The sequence below is a fragment of the Papaver somniferum genome, unplaced genomic scaffold (assembly GCF_003573695.1).
Source record: "Papaver somniferum cultivar HN1 unplaced genomic scaffold, ASM357369v1 unplaced-scaffold_65, whole genome shotgun sequence".
Lineage (NCBI taxonomy): Eukaryota > Viridiplantae > Streptophyta > Magnoliopsida > Ranunculales > Papaveraceae > Papaver > Papaver somniferum.
The window spans coordinates 901,325-919,861 of NW_020649304.1; the positions used below are offsets into that span (position 1 = coordinate 901,325).

General features: G+C 37.8%; 2 protein-coding genes and 1 pseudogene across 2 annotated transcripts; 1 reads left to right on the forward strand and 2 right to left on the reverse strand.

Moving 5' to 3' along the window:
* The first annotated feature begins 292 nt into the window (after positions 1–292).
* Positions 293–2,509, forward strand: LOC113343682 (annotated as a pseudogene).
* Positions 2,494–3,703, reverse strand: LOC113343684 (transcription factor DYT1-like). Its single transcript, XM_026587809.1, has 4 exons — positions 3,300–3,703; positions 3,036–3,215; positions 2,831–2,959; positions 2,494–2,724 (listed from the first exon to the last, which is right to left on the reverse strand). Exons 1-4 carry the CDS (start codon positions 3,459–3,461, stop codon positions 2,635–2,637), a joined length of 561 nt encoding a protein of 186 aa, XP_026443594.1. The 5' UTR covers positions 3,462–3,703; the 3' UTR covers positions 2,494–2,634.
* Positions 3,704–3,709: 6 nt separating this feature from the next.
* On the reverse strand, positions 3,710–5,902 carry LOC113343683 (pentatricopeptide repeat-containing protein At3g62890-like). The gene is made up of 2 exons (XM_026587808.1): positions 5,120–5,902; positions 3,710–5,030 (listed from the first exon to the last, which is right to left on the reverse strand). The coding sequence occupies exons 1-2, from the start codon at positions 5,862–5,864 to the stop codon at positions 3,934–3,936; spliced, it is 1,842 nt and encodes a 613-aa protein (XP_026443593.1). The 5' UTR covers positions 5,865–5,902; the 3' UTR covers positions 3,710–3,933.
* Between the last annotated feature and the right edge of the window lie 12,635 nt (positions 5,903–18,537).

An 18,537-nucleotide genomic window follows, 5' to 3' on the forward strand; every position in this document is an offset into this window, starting at 1 on the left:
CATGTTATATGAAAAACTAGACTTCTGCCTTTATGTGTTACATCCAGATTAGAGAACACCTAGGACATTTTTGAGAGTCAGTCCCTTGGCCAATATTTTTTTATGCATGTCAGCCACAAAATGCTATTTGTTCCCAAGTTAAATCTAGGTTAACTTTACAGAGAACTCAATAGTGTTGTAGTTTTTAGAATGAGTTGGGAAGGCAATGACTTGTGCCGCAAACCTACAATCTTATAGCGTATAATTGCCGTAATTTACTATCTTAAGGCATTAATGATGATGTGAGTTTTATCGCTTCTCATGTGTGTGTTTTACAGGATACCACAAATTGTAAAAGATGGTGCAATACAACTTTAAGAAGATTAGAGTGGTTACCAGTAGCAAGGAATTCATTAACATTACATTATCTTGCACCCAGCGCCAGACACCAACCATTATCCGTAAGGGTTATGCTATCAACCGTATACGCCAGTTTTACATGCGTAAGGTGAAATATACGCAAACCAACTTTCATGAGAAGCTCTCAGGTATCGTTGATGACTTTCCGCGGCTGGATGACATTCATCCTTTTTATGGAGATCTCCTTCATGTCCTGTAGAACAAAGACCACTATAAGCTTGCCCTTGGACAGATTAATTCTGCAAGGAGACTCATCAGTAAGATTGCCAAGGACTATGTGAAGCTGTTAAAATACGGGGATTCACTTTACAGATGCAAATCTTTAAAAGTAGCTGCACTTGGTCAGATGTGTACTGTGGTTAAGCTTATTGGCCCAAGTTTGGCTTACTTGGAGCAGATTAGACAACACATGGCAAGGCTCCCATCAATTGATCCAAATACCAGAACTATCTTGATCTGTGGTTATCCTAATGTTGGCAAAAGCTCTTTTGTTAACAAAATCACCAGGGCGAATGTGGATGTTCAGCCATATGCATTCACCACAAAATCCCTCTTTGTTGGACATACTGATTATAAGTGCTTAAGGTACCAAGTGATTGATACCCCAGGAGTTTTGGACCGTCCTTTTGAAGATCGTAACATTATAGAGATGTGTAGTATCACAGCTCTTGCTCATCTGCAAGCATCAGTGTTGTTTTTCTTGGATATCTCTGGCTCATGTGGGTACAGCATTGCCCAACAGGCAGCACTCTTTCACAGTATCAAATCATGTTCGTGAACAAGCCGCTGATTATAGTTTGCAACAAGACTGATCTGCAGCCGCTGGATGGTCTCTCAGAGGAAGATATGAAGTTGGTGAGGGAGATGAAAGATGAAGCTGCAAAGACCATGGTAGGCGAAGGAGGTGAACCAAGTGACAATTCTAATGTTCTCTTAACTATGAGCACATTGACTGAGGATGGGGTGATTCTGTAAAGAATGCAGCTTGTGAAAAATTATTGAACTTGAGGGTGGAACTAAAGATGAATTCGAAGAAGATAACTGACTGTTTGAACCGGTTTCATGTAGGAATTCCCAAGCCAAGAGACCAAAAGGAAAGACCACACTGTATACCCCAGTCAGTTTTAGAGTTCAAAGCTAAAGAAGCAGCTGAAATTGTAGAGAAGAAGCTTGAAAGAGATTTGGAGAATGAGAATGGTGGGGCTGGTGTTTACACGTCTAACTTGAAGAAACACTATATCTTAGAACATGATGAATGGAAAGAGAAAATAATGCCAGAGATTCTCGATGGGCATAACGTCCATGATTTTGTTGACATTGATATCTCACAGAGGCTTGAAGAATTGGAACAAGAAGAGGGGCTTCGACTAGAAAATGAAGAGATTGTTCAAGATTTTGAGATGGATGATGGTAAAGAATTGACACCAGAAGAACAAGAAACCTTGGCTGAGATCAGAAATAATCCTATTGTACCAGCATTGGAACTCAATCCTTCTCTAGCCATCAAACGGATTGCCAGCAGGTCTCCATCTAGGGGCCAAAAGAGGGACAGGTCAAGAGGACTAGATGACAATGGTGATGCTATGGATATTGATAACCATGCTGACAAAAAACTGTGTTTAAGGGGTCTATCTCGGCCAAGATCACGGTCAAGTTCAAAACCAGCTGGTGAAGTTATACCCGGTGAGGGCTTCAAGAACAGGGCCCAAAAGGTCAAGGCTTTGAAACTGGCTAGGAGCTCGAGCAAGAAGAGGAACAAGCAGTCTCGTGTTGGAGAGGCAGATAGGGTCATTGCTAATCTTAAACCCAAGCGTCTATTCTCTGGGAAGCGCTCCAAAGGAAAAGCCAACAGACGCTGAGACAACAATTAAGGTTGTAAATACTAGTCACTTCCGTCTTTTCCATTATCCTTAGTTCATGACTTTATCATATTACGGACTTTCTTTCATTTGTTACTACTACGGGTTGTTTTGAAGATGTTCCACTTAATTAAGCATTTCTCGTTATTTTTTCTCCGTTTTCAGGATTTCAATGACGGGGTCTATAGCCGACCGCAAATAGCTTCTCCTTTTCTTACATATAGGGCTCAAGTAAACGGTAGTTTAGAAGTTGAATCTTATTTCATTTGATCTTTGTTATGTTTACTTCCCTAATTCTGAGATTCAAAGACATATCTTATTTTCTAGGGAAGGCTAACTCTCTACATTCCTGCGAAGTGCAGAGATACTTGATCAATTACAATTGCACATTACTGTTCAAACCTCTGACAACTTTTAGCAATAACTCTTCAAGTTTCTCCAATTCAGTAATTTCAACTCGATTCCCCTGTAAATCTCACCCAACAAAAAATGAATCCAGTTAGTTACAGTCTTTGATTTTCAGTTACAATGAGCATATTTTGGGTCCAAAAGAGAAAAGTTTGCAATCTTACCTTGACAGACAAAGTAGTCAGACAAACACCTTTGAATGAGGTGAAATTGTTGTCCATAATTTCATACCCCAGAGTAGTTATCTTGATACTCAAATTATCTCCTTCTAAACTGGTTACTTTCACTTGTTCCTGCAAAAATGAATAGTCAAATATCAAAGTCTTCCAAAAGGGGTACAAATAGGAAAAGGGCAGAGCTGAAGTTGACCTCAATAGTGTATTTCTCAATATTTTGATCCAATTCAACTTTTCCTACGATACTCTCTTCTACTAATGCCTGTGGAACTGCAACATCCATTTGGTTTAGACAATCACTAAGGCCTTCTACTTGTTTCTGTAACCCTTTGATATAGGTTATCACATCGTCAATTGCAACGGCTTTAGTCATCTAAAATTGAAAAAGAACAAGGAGAGTATTAGCTAATGATTGTGAAGATGTATTGTTTTGTATAGTAAGTTTGATAATGCTCACACTAGTGAGAATTGGAACTATGGAACGTAATTCCATTAGTCTGGCGTTAAGTTTGTCTCTTCTTCTTCTCTCAGCATCCAAATTCTTAGACTTGAATACCAAGATCCCGTGTTCATTTAGTGTTCCACGGCCTCGTCCGCTACCAGAACCAGAATACTTCATTTCTGTTATCAGTGATTGCTATGAAACAAATGAATGAAAATATTTGATAAAGAAGGAAGAAGCTGATTATATATGGGGGAATATTATCTGTTTCTGGTGTTGGGATGGTGGGGCTTTGTTGTTAGCAATCCGTACAGCAGTTTTAACTGAAGAATCACATTTACTTTGTTGGTTGTAAAGAGATCACTGTAGAAAAAAGTGGTTTTTATGGGACCATTTGAGCTGGTTACATGATTTCTGTAGCTATATTTCATTAACTGACTTGTACTTGGGAAGCAAAGCATCTCTGAGATGAGAAGAACTGCCTCATGTAGTTTCTAGTTTTTCTCTTTTTTGGATCTCAGAGATTTTGGAGTTCCAGAGATTCCAACAGCAGTTCAAAAGTAGTGCCTCAGTGCAAGAAATTTAAGCCCCAAACAAGCCATGATCCTTAAGGAAAATGTTTCATTAAATGTATGATTAACTTTTTTCATCACCAATAATCCTTACATGAACAGATTCCTTCACGAAAATTATGAAATCGAGATCGATCTCTCACGGTAATTTCCCTACTGAAAACTCGTGAAATAGCCTTCATTGCAGAATGACAATCGTCACATATTCTCAGGTTCTTTACAATCATAATTGGAGCCCCTGAATGGGTGCTCAGTAATCCAAATGCCACAGCTAGCTTCTCACTGTGCCAAGATACAGCTTGTTCTTTCTCCTCGTCACTTAAATCGAATAATACTGGGTTGGTGTTTGTAATGTAACCACCTTCAGTTCTTGCTTTCTTTAGTACTTGATTTAACTTCTGGTGTATCTCTGTAATCCGAGGGTGCAACTTATCTGCAGAAACAAATTTATGAACGGTTCCATTTTCAATCCAACTGCACCCTGTTCTTAATTCAATGTTCTTGGCATTCATCTGCTTTCTCACTCCATCAACCTTCTCCCATCTACCTAAAGACGCATACAGGTTAGAAAGAAGAACATAACCTCCGCCTTGACCGCAGGGATCAGACTGTGAAATATGATCAATGATTTGCTCTCCAAGTTTGACATTTCTATGAATCCTACAAGAACTAAGAAGTGCCCTCCATATTACAATATCAGGCTCGATTGGCATTCTTCTGACAAATTCAAAGGCTCGCTCCAATTGACCTGCACGACCAAGAAGATCTACCATGCACCCATAGTGCTGAATCATCGGAGAAATTCCCCATAAGGTCTCCATTTTGTCGAAGACTGAACAACCCTCCTCTACTAAACCTGAATGACTACATCCATTTAAAACACCTAATAAAGTGATATCATCCGGTTTTATTCCTTCACCTGGCATTTGAGAGAAAACGCTAAGAGCATGCTCACCAAGCCCATGCTTTGATAAAGCTGAAATCATACTTGTCCAAGTGAAAACATCTGTTTTGGAAGATCCATTAAAAATACTACGTGCACAGTCTATTTTCCCACATTTGGCGTACATATCAATCAGGGCAGTAGATATATTTGCACTTCTCAACGTTTCTATCTTCTCCACATAACTCCGGATCCATTTTCCTTGATCCAAGGCACCTAGGTAAGCACAAGCTGATAAAACGCAAACAAGAATTGCTTCATTTGGCTTTACAGACTTATCAGATAACATACGATTGAAATAATGAATTGCATCAGTATACCTCCCACTCCAACCAAGCCCGAAATCATAACTGTCCAAGAGACATCAGTCCGTTCTGGCATCTCACTAAACAACTCAACAGCTCGATCCATCTTCCCATGCTTAGTATACCCACTTAAGAAACTAGTCCAGGTGACAACATCCTTTTGAGGCATTTCTTCAAATACAATCCGAGCTTCTTCCATTTTTCCAAAGACTGAATAAAAATTCAACAGTGAGTTGCACACAAAAGTATCGGATTCACACCCAAACTTTATCACCAAAGCATGAATAATATCCCCATAAATGGGTGTGTTTTGCTGCGAGCATGAAGTGATTACAAAGGTGAAAGTGTACTTGTCCGGCATAGACCCGTCCCCGAGCGCAAGCATCTGCCGGAATAAATTGAATGATTCCTGACAATTTTGTTTCTTGGAGTAGGCTTGTATTATGACATTCCATAAGAGTAGTGATGGATACAGACATCGATCGAATGATGTTCGTGCAAAACTGAGGTTTTTTGCAGAAATATAACAACGAACGATGGCAAAGACAAGAGAAGAATTGGATGATAAACCTTGCGTAGTAACCTGGGCATGAATTTGTGAAATCTGAGGTAGTTTTTGGCGTTGCTTCAGAAGTAGAGTTAGTGTTTCAACTATGGTGGTTGCATTTTGAATCTGAGGCAATGACTGGTGGTGGTTAGTTCTTCTGAATAAGGCGGGGAAGACAGTTGCTGTCCGAGGAAATGACTGGAACTTGAACATTCGAACACCAAGTTGTGCTTTGCGGAGTATTAAGAAGCTTTTTCTTTCGAACTCTTACAACACTTATATCCCGTTAATGATATGTAGTGAGAATATTGTATTTATGAAACTGCTAGAAAAGTTCCGTATATAAAGTTGGGAACTGCTACACTGAATCGAATTGTCTCCGGAAGGAAATCCCGACCGGACATCTAATGACCCGGAGGGCAGCATTCTCAGCATTGAGATTTGTGCGAGCAGAATGAGCCCCACTAATTGTCTCAGTCGGGGTTGCCAATTGGGACATATATTATTTTCATATAAAATTTTGGTTGGCAGAAAGAAACCAGTAGTGAAGTAAATGGAAGAAAAATATAAATAAATTGCTTGCAAATTATTATGATGCGTTGTCATAGAAGCTCTCTTTTTTTAAAGAAAAACATAGTAAACTGTTCCTGAGGAACAACTACTTCACTACATAGGATTGGACTGCAGGGCTAAGGCTAACATCTTGCATATCCCAGCATTCATATATAAAATTCTGTGAATGTCAACTATTACAATTTACAATCGACTGGAGAGTTTGAAATAATTGCAACAAGTTTGGACCTTTCCAATTTAAGTTTTTTAAAGCTATAACTTAGATAAACTAATTGCCTTCTTGTTTTGGCTACTAACTTAGATAAACTAATTGCCTTCTTGTTTTGGTCATGCCCCACTTTGATCAGGTTACCTAGCACAAAATCAATTACTTCAAAATTTCCCCCTTTCATTTGGTGGAATCCTAGGTTGAATCTTCCTTGGACTTCTCTACTATAAGCTTCATTTATTTCTTCTAGAGTTGCATCATCCCGAGCTTGTAATTATATGTTGCCCCTTTGCAGCTCCTTTCCCCAACTCAGTGCTCGGTCTGCTACTCTTTTTGCTCCACAGTCTCCAGAGATATGACATTTGAAATTATTGGCTCCCATGCAGTTCCCTGAGAAGGACATAACAATAAGAGCAAAGTTAGTATATTGTAATAATTACCATTAGCACCAGAGAAATGCACATCTAGAGTGCCTATGCTAATAGTAACTCCAAATTTTTCCTTCTGATGCCTTATCACTCTTTCTCTGGTATCTTGAGTATCCCTTTGATAGTGGAGATTATTCAGGATGTGACTCTGATTGTGCATAACTCTGTCAAATGAGTATAGACGTTGTCTGATATTGTTAGCTGTAGAGTCAGCCATATGAGTGATCATTTTTGAAGATCAAATCACATTTGGCTTTATAAATGAACCAACAGCTAGTGGAAAAAGTAGAGTTCCAGCTGCTGAGATAATTGTTGGGTGACAACCACTTATTGATACAATCTTGGAAAGAGATGTAGTCTCCAAACATTTAATGATGAGCTCCAATTAGCTGAGTCCAGACAAAAGAAGCAATATGGAATTGACATCAGTGTGTGGGTAATGTCTGCTTTAGCACTTTTGCAGAGATTGCATACATGATCAGTGTAGCTGAAAATACTGGTTGTTTCAGCATTTGTAGGGAGGACTCCATGATCACATTTCCATATGAAAAGTTGTATGGCTGGTAAAGTATCCAATTTACAAATCTTTTTCCAAGCAGTATTGACATTGTCCACTTTATATTTCTCAGATATTTTCTTTTTCATAAAGAAATTTTACTATAAACCCCCCCCCTTGTCATGAAGACTACATACTAGATTGAAAAAGCGGGGGTCTAACAACCTCACCCAATATTTCGCTTAGCAATCTGTATGGACGAACTCCAATATACTTTTAAGAGAATCAACTAGACAGTCAGACTCAATCTTAAGAAAAGTATATCAAAGAGTTAATATCTCTATCTCTCAATTCAATCCGCAATCATCAAATAGAAATCTGCGAGCCCGATTGAATATAAGAGATATAACTTGAACAGGTGCAAAGACCAACGTTCAAGGATCAATCAATTTCAATCAACAACCAAAGGTTGGATCTACCAATTGATTGATTCAACGCACAATCTGTGATATTTCAATTATATAACAAAATATATTACGGAATAGAAATAACACAGACACCAAAAGTTTTGTTAACGAGGAAACCGCAAATGCAGAAAAACCCCTGGACCTAGTCCAGATTGAACACCACACTGTATTAAGCCGCTACAGACACTAGCCTACTACAAACTAACTTCGGTCTGGACTGTAGTTGAACCCCAATCAATCTTACACTGATTCAAGGTACAGTTGCGCTCCTTACGTCTCTGATCCCAGCAGGATACTACGCACTTGATTCCTTTAGATGATCTCACCCACAACTAAGAGTTGCTACGACCCAAAGTCGAAGACTTTAATAAACAAATCTGTCTCACATAGAAAAGTCTATAGGAACAGATAATTCTGTCTCCCACAGAAATACCTACGAGTTTTTGTTCCGTCTTTTGATAAATCAAGGTGAACAGGAACCAATTGATATACCGGACTTATATTCCCGAAGAACAACCTAGAAATATCAATCACCTCACAATAATCTTAATCGACTAGCAAAACAAGATATTGCGGAATCACAAGCGATGAGACGAAGATGTTTGTGATTACTTTTCTATCTTGCCTATCAGAGAAATTAATCTCAAGCCAATCTTACGATTGCACTCAATCACGATAGAAACAACAAGATCAGATCACGCAACTACAAAGAGAATAGTTGGGTCTGGATTCACAATCCCAATGAAGTCTTTAAGCCGTTAACCTACAGGGTCTCGGTAGAAACCTAAGGTTAAAGGAGAATCGACTCTAGCTAACACAACTAGTATCACACAGGAGGTGTGGGGATTAGTTTCCCTAGTTGATAGAGTTCTCCTTCATATAATCTCTGTTAGAGTATAGCTCGGTCAACCTCGCATGCGTTGCTATCTCAAGCATGTTTGTCAATGTTAGTGATCAAAACTATGAGTCTTGATTTATAGTCTACATAGCTAAGTCTCAGACTAGGATAGAAAAGTGTAGTTGAGCTCAAGGACTTCATGGCGATTCATCATACAACGACGAAGATCTACTCAAGGAACCGTGAAACTTCATCAACAAAAAGGTATGTGGAGACTTGAACTTATCTATCACTCAAAAGTCTATCTCTTCTATCTCCTACTTCTTATGAGACAAAAGTCGTATGCTATATAGACTGGATCATACACATTTGATATTTCGAGCCGAGTATATCTCGCCTATCTATATCTCGAAATCATGTGTTGGTAAAGTGTTTCGCTTTGATCAGGTTTATCTTCCCCTAATGACGAAAGTCATATTGTTTCAATCACTTTGAAAATCGCTTTGACGAGAAATAATGTAACAACTATATATAATGTCCTCTAAGAATGTTTCAATGGTTGGAATGAGAGTTTAGGTCTATATAACCAATGATGGATATAAGCATTCTGTGGAAACACATATGTGCATAAGTCTTATTCCTTAATCTGAAGTTTGCGAACTTTGTTGATTGAGAGAAACCGGAGGAATTGGCTTTGCCAAGTCCGCGAACTCAGTTTGCAAACTCAGTCCGCGAACTGATGGAAGTTCTCTTGCCGAGAATTTCTGCTAGGATTTTCCAAAAACTCGTTTGCGTGTTTAGTCCGCGAACCTAGTCCGTGAACTGGCGGAAGTCTCCTTGCATAGATTTTATGCTGAGTTTGGAAAACTCTGCCGGTTGTCTTAAGTCCGCGAACTTGTTTGCGTACTTGAGTGGGTTATGATCTAAAGATGTGCTCTGAACATGAAACTTAAATTACTAAGGAATGCAGTATGCAAACCGTGGCTATAAAGTTCATGAGCCGATTCAATCGAGTTTGAATCATCTTTGTTTCAATTGTGTCTTATGTAGTTACATAAGATCTCATAGCAATTGAACAACTCTCTAACTAGTTCATTTGAGTCAATTGAACTAGTTATGGTGAAGAAGAACAAGGTTCATATGAAATGCTCATATGGTTGACCTTTTGGGTTACTATGTTGAACCAACATACACGTACACGTTTGGGCACGGTTTTCACAAACCCAGTAAACGTATATCTCAAGTGTGTGTGACAAGCTAAGTTATCGATCTAACAGTTGAGAAATATTAGCTTGAATCTAAATCAGGTTTTCATCTAACGGTGAATATTGATTGCTTTGTAATTAAGGCAAAACCCTGATTTGAAGACTATATATAGGAGACATCTAGCATTGGGAAAAACCAATCCCCACACGTCTGTGTGATACTAGTGCGCTCGCTAGAGTCGATTCTCCTCTAACCTTTGGTTTTCTTCTCTAAAACCAGGTTAACGACTTAAAGACTTCATTGGGATTGTAAAGCCAGACTGATACTACTTTTATCGTAGTTATGTGATCTGATCTTGCATCTTCTATTGTACGAGTACAATCTTTGATTGGCTTGAGATCGTGAGAGTTCTCCGATAGGCAAGATAAAAAAGTCACGAACATCTTCGTCTTACTGTTTGTGATTCCTCAACGTCCTCTTGTGTATTCAAGTAAGACTGTTGAGAGATGATTGATTAATCTAGGCTGTTCTTCGGGAATATAAGACCGGATTATCAATTGGTTCCTGTTCACCTTGATTTCATATCTTAAGACGGAACAAAAACCTAGGGTTTTTCTGTGGGAGACAGATTTATCCTTTGATATACTTTTCTGTGTGAGACAGATTTGTTTATTATCAAGTTTGCGATTTTGGGTTGCAGCAACTCTTGGTTGTGGGTGAGATCAGCTAAGGGAATCAAGTGCGCAGTATCCTGCTGGGATCAGAGGCATAGGAGTACAATTGTACCTTGAATTAGTGGAAGACTTATTGGGGTTCAACTATAGTCCAGTCCGAAGTTAGCTTGGAGTAGGCTAGTGTCTGTAGCGTCTTAATACAGTGTGTATTCAATCTGGACTAGGTCCCTGGGTTTTTATGCGTATGCGGTTTCCTCGTTAACAAAATTTATGGTGTCTGTGTTATTTCATTTTCCGCATTATATTTTTTATCTTTATAATTGAAATAATACAGGATGTGCATTAAAGTTTAATCGATTAGAGATTCGACCTTGTGGTTGTTGATTTCATTGATTAACACTTGGACATTGGTCTTTGATACCGTCCAAGTTATTCCTTGTATTTGATAAAGACTCGCTATTGTTTTTAGCTTGAGTAAAAATCAAATCAAGAGAGAGATATCAACTCCTTGAGATACTTTTATCTAGATTGAGTCTGATTGTCTAGTTAATTCTCTAGCAAAGTATTTCGGAGTTAGTCCATACAGATTGCTAAGCGAAATATTGGGTGGTGTTGTTAGACCCCCGGTTTTTCAATTGGTATCAAAGCAGGCAAACACGTTAAAGACCTTATAAGTCTATGTTTGTGGCAATCTGAGTCTGTGGACGGAATCTCATACGCATACCAAAATGCCTCCTAAAGTTTTCAACTTTGTCAAGTGTCTCGAAAATACCTCAAAGGATCACTCCTTAGTTGATTCTTCCGAATCCCGAGGTAGGAAGACTGTCTCATCTTGTGTCAGCCACTCTTCCTCCAATGAGATATTGGACATAATGGCTAAAGCTGAAATGGAGCTCACCAGAATTTCAAAAAATTCTACAGAGTTTGTTGATCTCAAGGATCATGTACAACTCTTTGATGAATTCGAGAAGTCTATTGATCGTGAACAGGTACAATACAACATTATAGGGTCATTCTCTAAGGAAATTGAGAAACTTCTTCAAGAAAAAAATCAACAGCGTGAAAAGATTTGTGATCTTGAAAAGCTGGTTAAAGAAGGCTCAATTAGAGAATTTTTTTTGATCAAGACGCATTCATCTGATCTAGAAAAACTTCCTGTTGAGAAAGAGAAACTTGAAGCATCACTTGCTCTAGCCCATGGACGATGTAAATCCTTGGAAAAGGAAAACTCTGTCTTAAGAAGAAATTCTTCTGCCCAAACTAATTCTCACGAGTTACCGTACATAATGAAATCTTCTCCAGATGAAGATTGTGTTAAAAAGGGTTTTAATAACTTACAATCTTCTCTGACTACTATGAAGTCTAAACAAGTGTCTAATGTTGCTTGTCCTCCACGAACCTGTACCTTCTGTGGAAAAGGAAATCACTACGCTATTCATTGTTTTGCCAGAAAGAAACAAGTCTTTAAACTTCACAAATTGCTTCTTTCTACTGTCAATGGAGTAAATAGTCAGATGACTGCTGCAGTGAACCTCGCTTCCACACGGAACCAGGCATCTTATAAGAGTGATCTCTCTCCTAGAAATCATTACAGGACACTGGTAAATCCTAGTGGTATAAATCGTACTATATATGAAATCATGTCATGTGCTTATAAGAACAACTCTGGTAAATTTAAGTCTAGTGTATGGAGACCGTTTTCGGAAAATCCCCTAGAACCCATTTCTAGAGGTCCTAGACTTTGTTATCAGAAAGATTCCTCACCTGTGATTCCCAGAGGGACTGTGAGACGTTCTCCCGTATCTGTAAACTGCCATGGAAGGACAAGAAATGCTAAGTTCAGATATCCTTGAGGAAATAACCGTTATTCTCTCAGAACCTATGGTGAGACTGTGTCTCCCTCTGCTACCTAGTAGCAGAAAGTCTATTCTTATGTCTAACTTGAGAGATACAAGAATGAGGATTTGTGAGATGCTCAAGTATTGTGTTGTTTTCTCCAGTTTGTATATCTTATGATGTTATGTTGTTAGTATTTCTTTCCTTTGTCACTATGATCTTTTGGAGATACAAGATCTTTGAAAGCATGGTATGCAGTTTTCCTAATTTGGGCCATTTGTACTTTGGATGGTTCACGAACGTCCGTGTCTCCTCAAGAAACTTTAGGGTTTCCAGCTAGGGTACTCACGGACATATATGTGTTTCTTTATTCTTCAGAAAGGAACTCTATGGAATCTGTTTCCAAAGAAGAAGTTAACCCTATGGTTGCGGATGATCTCAAAGGATGTGTTTCTGGTCAAGATTTTATTTTGAAGAAGATGGTTGAAAGAAAAGAGTATAACTCTTGGATTGGAGAATCTGTCAAGGATCTGATTCGTGTTCAAAATGAAGTCAAGAACGAACTTGCTAACCTTCAAATGCAGATGAACCGGCTTTTTGATGGAAAGGCAAAAATACTTGGTACTCAGAATATTCTTGATCAGGAATAAAAAAAAAGTTATCCTTGACTGCGCAAAGGCTCGCCATTATGCTCGCACTATTGATGGAAAAGTCAACATTCTAACTTTTGAACATGGTGTTTTTACATTCAACATGATCAAGGATATCTGTGACTCCTATTTTGATGGACCATTTCAGAAGTATGAAATCATCAAGGAAAACTGAGGTTACCTAGTAAGTCTTCTTTTTGGATTAGTTGGAAGAATAACTAGCGTTTTCAATAGCGAAGATTGTGACTACACATAGCTATTTTGTTTTCATCTTCTTATGTTTATTTTTTAGGTTTATTGGTTTTAAATTCTAAAAATATTTGGAGGATGATGTTATTGCAGTATTAATCTTTATGATTTTGTGATATTGCAATGTTTTTATGGGATATGTATTGTTTGAGTCCGTGAACTTGAAGGTCCCATATGTTGTCAAAAGTAAAGTCGTTCATGAATTGGTTTTCGTATTGATAAAAGGACGAATGGACTTTTGACAAATACAAAAGTTATGCCTATGCAGTCATTTATTTGATGGAGAATAGGATAAAATCTTTTGTGTGACAAGGATAAAGTCTATTATGCCATTATGCATATAGTGATGGAAAGATAGAATAGATCCTTGTATGTATTCCACGGTATTGATCTTCATTGATCCATTCTTTTTGTATTACCGTGAAGGCTCCATTGTGTGTCTTATGTTGAGAAAGATACAACTAAGTCGATTATTCTTATTGGCTTTTTTGGCTGTTCCATAAGATGCTATATGTTGAGCATTATGAACTAAATTAATCATCTTGGTTGGTTATTTAGTTATTTGCTCCGAAAGTCTTCTTTTTTCGAGCAAAACTTTTGACAATTAAATTGATTACCTTCGTGATTAGTCTTGTTGTTTGTATTCCAATTAGATTAATTATGGGTTATCTTGTAATTAGTTTAGTTGAGTTTTCATATATTCCACAAGTTCTTGTGTTGAGTATATGAACGGCTATACTAACTATGTTCTATTGGTTCATGTAGTCGTATATTCCGTAAGGTTTTCCTTATGTTGAGTATGTGAACGATTAAGTTAGTCATCTCCGTATGATTACCTTAGTCGTAGATCCGTAGGTTTACTTATGTTGAGCACAATCAATTAAATTGATCACTTTTGTGATTTGATTTAGTTGTGTATTCCAATTAAATTAATCATGGGTTTACTTGTGATTAATTTGATTGAGTTTTGGATATAGAAAATCATTTTCCTATGGTTTTAGGTGTCCAATTAAAAATCCTTCTTTTCTTTCGAAATTAAGGTCGCTCTTGTTGTTCTCTCGGGAATGACATCAAATGGGGAGAGTTCTTTTGAACTTGTGCTTAATGGTAATATCTTGCGGGGTGTGCGGCTGTGGAATTTTATAGGGGTTATCTTGTATCTTAAAACTCCTTGATGAATGCATTTAGCTTCGGTTTTATGATTGCATCTAAATTAAGTTGGTATGTATTTCTTCTTTTAGTCTATGAAACGTCTCTTCTCGGAAATTTCATTAGGATCCCGTTCTTGTACCTTTGCCAATTTTATTGACAAAAAGGGGGAGAATTATTGTGTAATTCTACTACATATACATATGGTTTTCGGATCATTGTGTAAGTGGGAGTGGTTTCCATGTGAGATGGAGTATTGACTAAGGGGGAGTGATACATATCACCGTAGTATTATTGTTAAAGTCGTGATGCAATTGGACTTTGATGTTACATAATAATACTATGTCATTGTATAATAATGATCGAGAATCTCGATTTCTCTCATTGTTATAGCTACGGATCTTCAACAACGGTGATGCTAAAATTACAACCTTTGGGATCATTGGAGTACTTGGAAGGACGAAGATTTCAGGGAACGTTGAAGATTAGACTATGGAATAGGAGCCACTAAAGTTTATCTTTTTTGTATTCCATATGTATTAATAGTTTTTTCACTAAAATTGACAATGGGGGAGATTGTTAGAGCATAGCTCGGTCGACCTTGCATGCGTTGCTATCTCAAGCATGTTTGTCAATGTTAGTGATCAAAACTATGAGTCTTGATTTATAATCTACATAGCTAAGTCTCGGACTAGGATAGAAAAGTGTAGTTGAGCTCAAGGACTTCATGGCGATTCATCATACAACGACGAAGATCTACTCAAGGAACCGTGAAACTTCATCAACAAAAAGGTATGTGGAGACTTGAACTTATCTATCACTCAAAAGTCTATCTCTTCTATCTCCTACTTCTTATGAGACAAAAGTCGTATGCTATATAGACTGGATCATACACATTTGATATTTCGAGCCGAGTATATCTCGCCTATCTATATCTCGAAATCATGTGTTGGTAAAGTGTTTCGCTTTGATCGGGTTTATCTTCACCTAATGACGAAAGTCATATTGTTTCAATCACTTTGAAAATCTCTTTGACCAGAAATAGTGTAACAACTATATAACGTCCTCTAAGAATGTTTCAATGGTTGGAATTAGAGTTTGTTCTATATAACCAATGATGGATATAAGCATTGTGTGGAAACACATATGTGCATAAGTCCTATTCCTTAATCCGAAGTTTGCGAACATTGTTGATTGAGAGAAACCGGAGGAATTGGCTTTGCCAAGTCCGCGAACTCAGATTGCAAACTCAGTCCGCGAACTGACGGAAGTTCTCTTGCCGAGAATTTTTGCTGGGATTTTCCAAGAACTCGTTTGCGTGTTTAGTCCGTGAACTCAGTCCGTGAACCTAGTCTGTGAACTGGCGGAAGTCTCCTTGCCGAGATTTTCTGCTGAGTTTGGAAAACTCTGTCGGTTGTCTTAAGTCCGCGAACTTGTTTGCGTACTTGAGTGGGTTATGATCTAAATATGTGCTCTGAACATGAAACTTAAATTACTAAAGAATGTAGTATGCAAACCGTGGCTATAAAGTTCTTGAGACGATTCAATCGAGTCGAATCATCTTTGTTTCAATTGTGTCTTGTGTAGTTACATAAGATCTCATAGCAATTGAACAACTCTCTAACTAGTTCATTTGAGTCAATTGAACTAGTTATGGTGAAGAAGAACAAGGTTAATATGAAATGCTCATATGGTTTACCTTTTGGGTTACTATGTTGAACCAACATACACGTACACGTTTGGGCACGGTTTTCACAAACCCAGTAAACGTATATCTCAAGTGTGTGTGTCAAGCTAATTTTTCGAACTAACGGTTGAGAAATATTAGCTTGAATCTAAATCAGGTTTTTATCTAACGGTGAATATTGATTGCTTTGTAACTAAGGCAAAATCCTGATTTGAAGACTATATATAGGAGACATCTAGCATTGGTCAAAACCAATCCCCACACATCTGTGTGATACTAGTGCGCTCGCTAGAGTCGATTCTCCTCTAACCTTTGGTTTTCTTCTCTAAAACCAGGTTAACGACTTAAAGACTTCATTGGGATTGTGAAGCCAGACCGATACTACTTTTATCGTAGTTGTGTGATATGATCTTGCATCTTCTATCGTACGAGTACAATATTTGATTGGCTTGAGATCGTGAGAGTTCTTCGATAGGCAAGATAAAGAAGTCACAAACATCTTCGTCTCACTGTTTGTGATTCCTCGACGTCCTCTTGTGTATTCAAGTAAGAATGTTGAAAGGTGATTGATTAATCTAGGTTGTTCTTCGGGAATATAAGACCGGATTATCAATTGGTTCCTGTTCACCTTGATTTCATATTTGAAGACAGAACAAAAACCTAGGTTTTTTCTGTGGGAGACAGATTTATCCTTTGATAGACTTTTCTGTGTGAGACAGATTTGTTTATTATCAAGTCTGCGATTTTGGGTTGCAGCAACTCTTGGTTGTGGGTGAGATCAGTTAAGGTAATCAAGTGCGCAGTATCCTGCTGGTATCTGAGGCGTAGGAGTACACCTGTACCTTGAATTAGTGGGAGCCTGATTGGGGTTCTACTATGGTCCAGTCCGAAGTTAGCTTGGAGTAGGCTAGTGTCTGTAGCGGCTTAATACAATGTGTATTCAATGTGGACTAGGTCCCGGGGTTTTCTGCATCTGCAGTTTCCTCATTAAAAAAATTTCTAGTGTCTGTGTTATTTCATTTTCCGCATTGTATTGTTTATCTTTATAATTGAAATAATACAGGTTGTGCGTTAAAGTTTAATCGATTAGAGATCTGACCTTGTGGTTGTTGATTTCATTGATTAACACTTGGACATTGGTCTTTGGTACCGTCCAAGTTATTCCTTGTATTTGATAAAGACTAGCTATTGTTTTTAGCTTGAGTAAAAATCAAATCAAGAGAGAGATATCAACTCCTTGAGATACTTTTATCTAGATTGAGTCTGACTGTCTAGTTGATTCTCTAGCAAAGTATTTCGGAGTTAGTCCATACAGATTTCTAAGAAAAATATTGGGTGGTATTGTTAGACCCCCACTTTTTCAGTCTCCAAATCAGGGTTTGCAATCTAAGTTACCTTGGTAACAAAACATTCAATATTCACTGTTAGATGAAAACCTGATTAGATTCAAGCTAATATATTTCAACCGTTAGATCGAATCTTAGCTTGTTATATACAAATGAAATATACGTCATTTAGGTTTGAGTAATCGTACCTAAACGTGTACACTTAGTTGGTTCAACAGTAGTTAACCAAATGGTTGGCCATATGAGCACTTTCATATCAACCTTATTCATCTTCACCACAACTAGTCCAAATGACTCAAATGAACTAGATTGAGAGTTGTTCAATTTCTTAGATCTCATAGAAATCTACAAGACACAATCGAAGCAAAATCGGTTTTGATTCACTCGAATCGATTCATGAACATTATACCGCGGTTTGCAGATTGCATTCATTAACATATAAATGTCTTAGTTCATGAAAAAACCGATTTTAGAAAGTAACCCACTTAAGTACGCATACCGGTACGCATACTTAGGTACCCGGACTGAGCTTGTTTTTAGTTCACAAACTCCAGCAGAAATTCACGGGATGTGAACTTCCGGCAGTACGCGTACGGGTACGCGGACTTAGCTTCCGGACTTCCTAAACCAGTAAAGTACGCATACTTTGGTTCAAGGCAATTGGACTTATACACAAACGTGAGAACACATTATATGCTTATATCCAAAGGTGGTTACATGTTCTAAACTCTTTATTTCAATCATTGAAACATTCTTAGAGGATATTAAATAGAGGTTATTCACACACTATTTTTCATCAAAGCAATTTTCAAGATATTGAAATAATCAATATGACTTTCGTTACGAGTAAAGATGAACTTGGCCAAAGCGAAATCTTACCAACACATATTTTGAGAAATATATAGGCGAGATAAACTCGACTCGAAATAGAAAATGTGTATAATCGAAGTCTATATAGCAATATGACTTTTGTCTCAAGATAGGAGATAGAGTAGATAGATTTTTGAATGATAGATAAGTTCAAGTCTCCACATACTTTTTTGTCGATGAAGATCCACCAGTTCCTTGAGTAGTTCTTC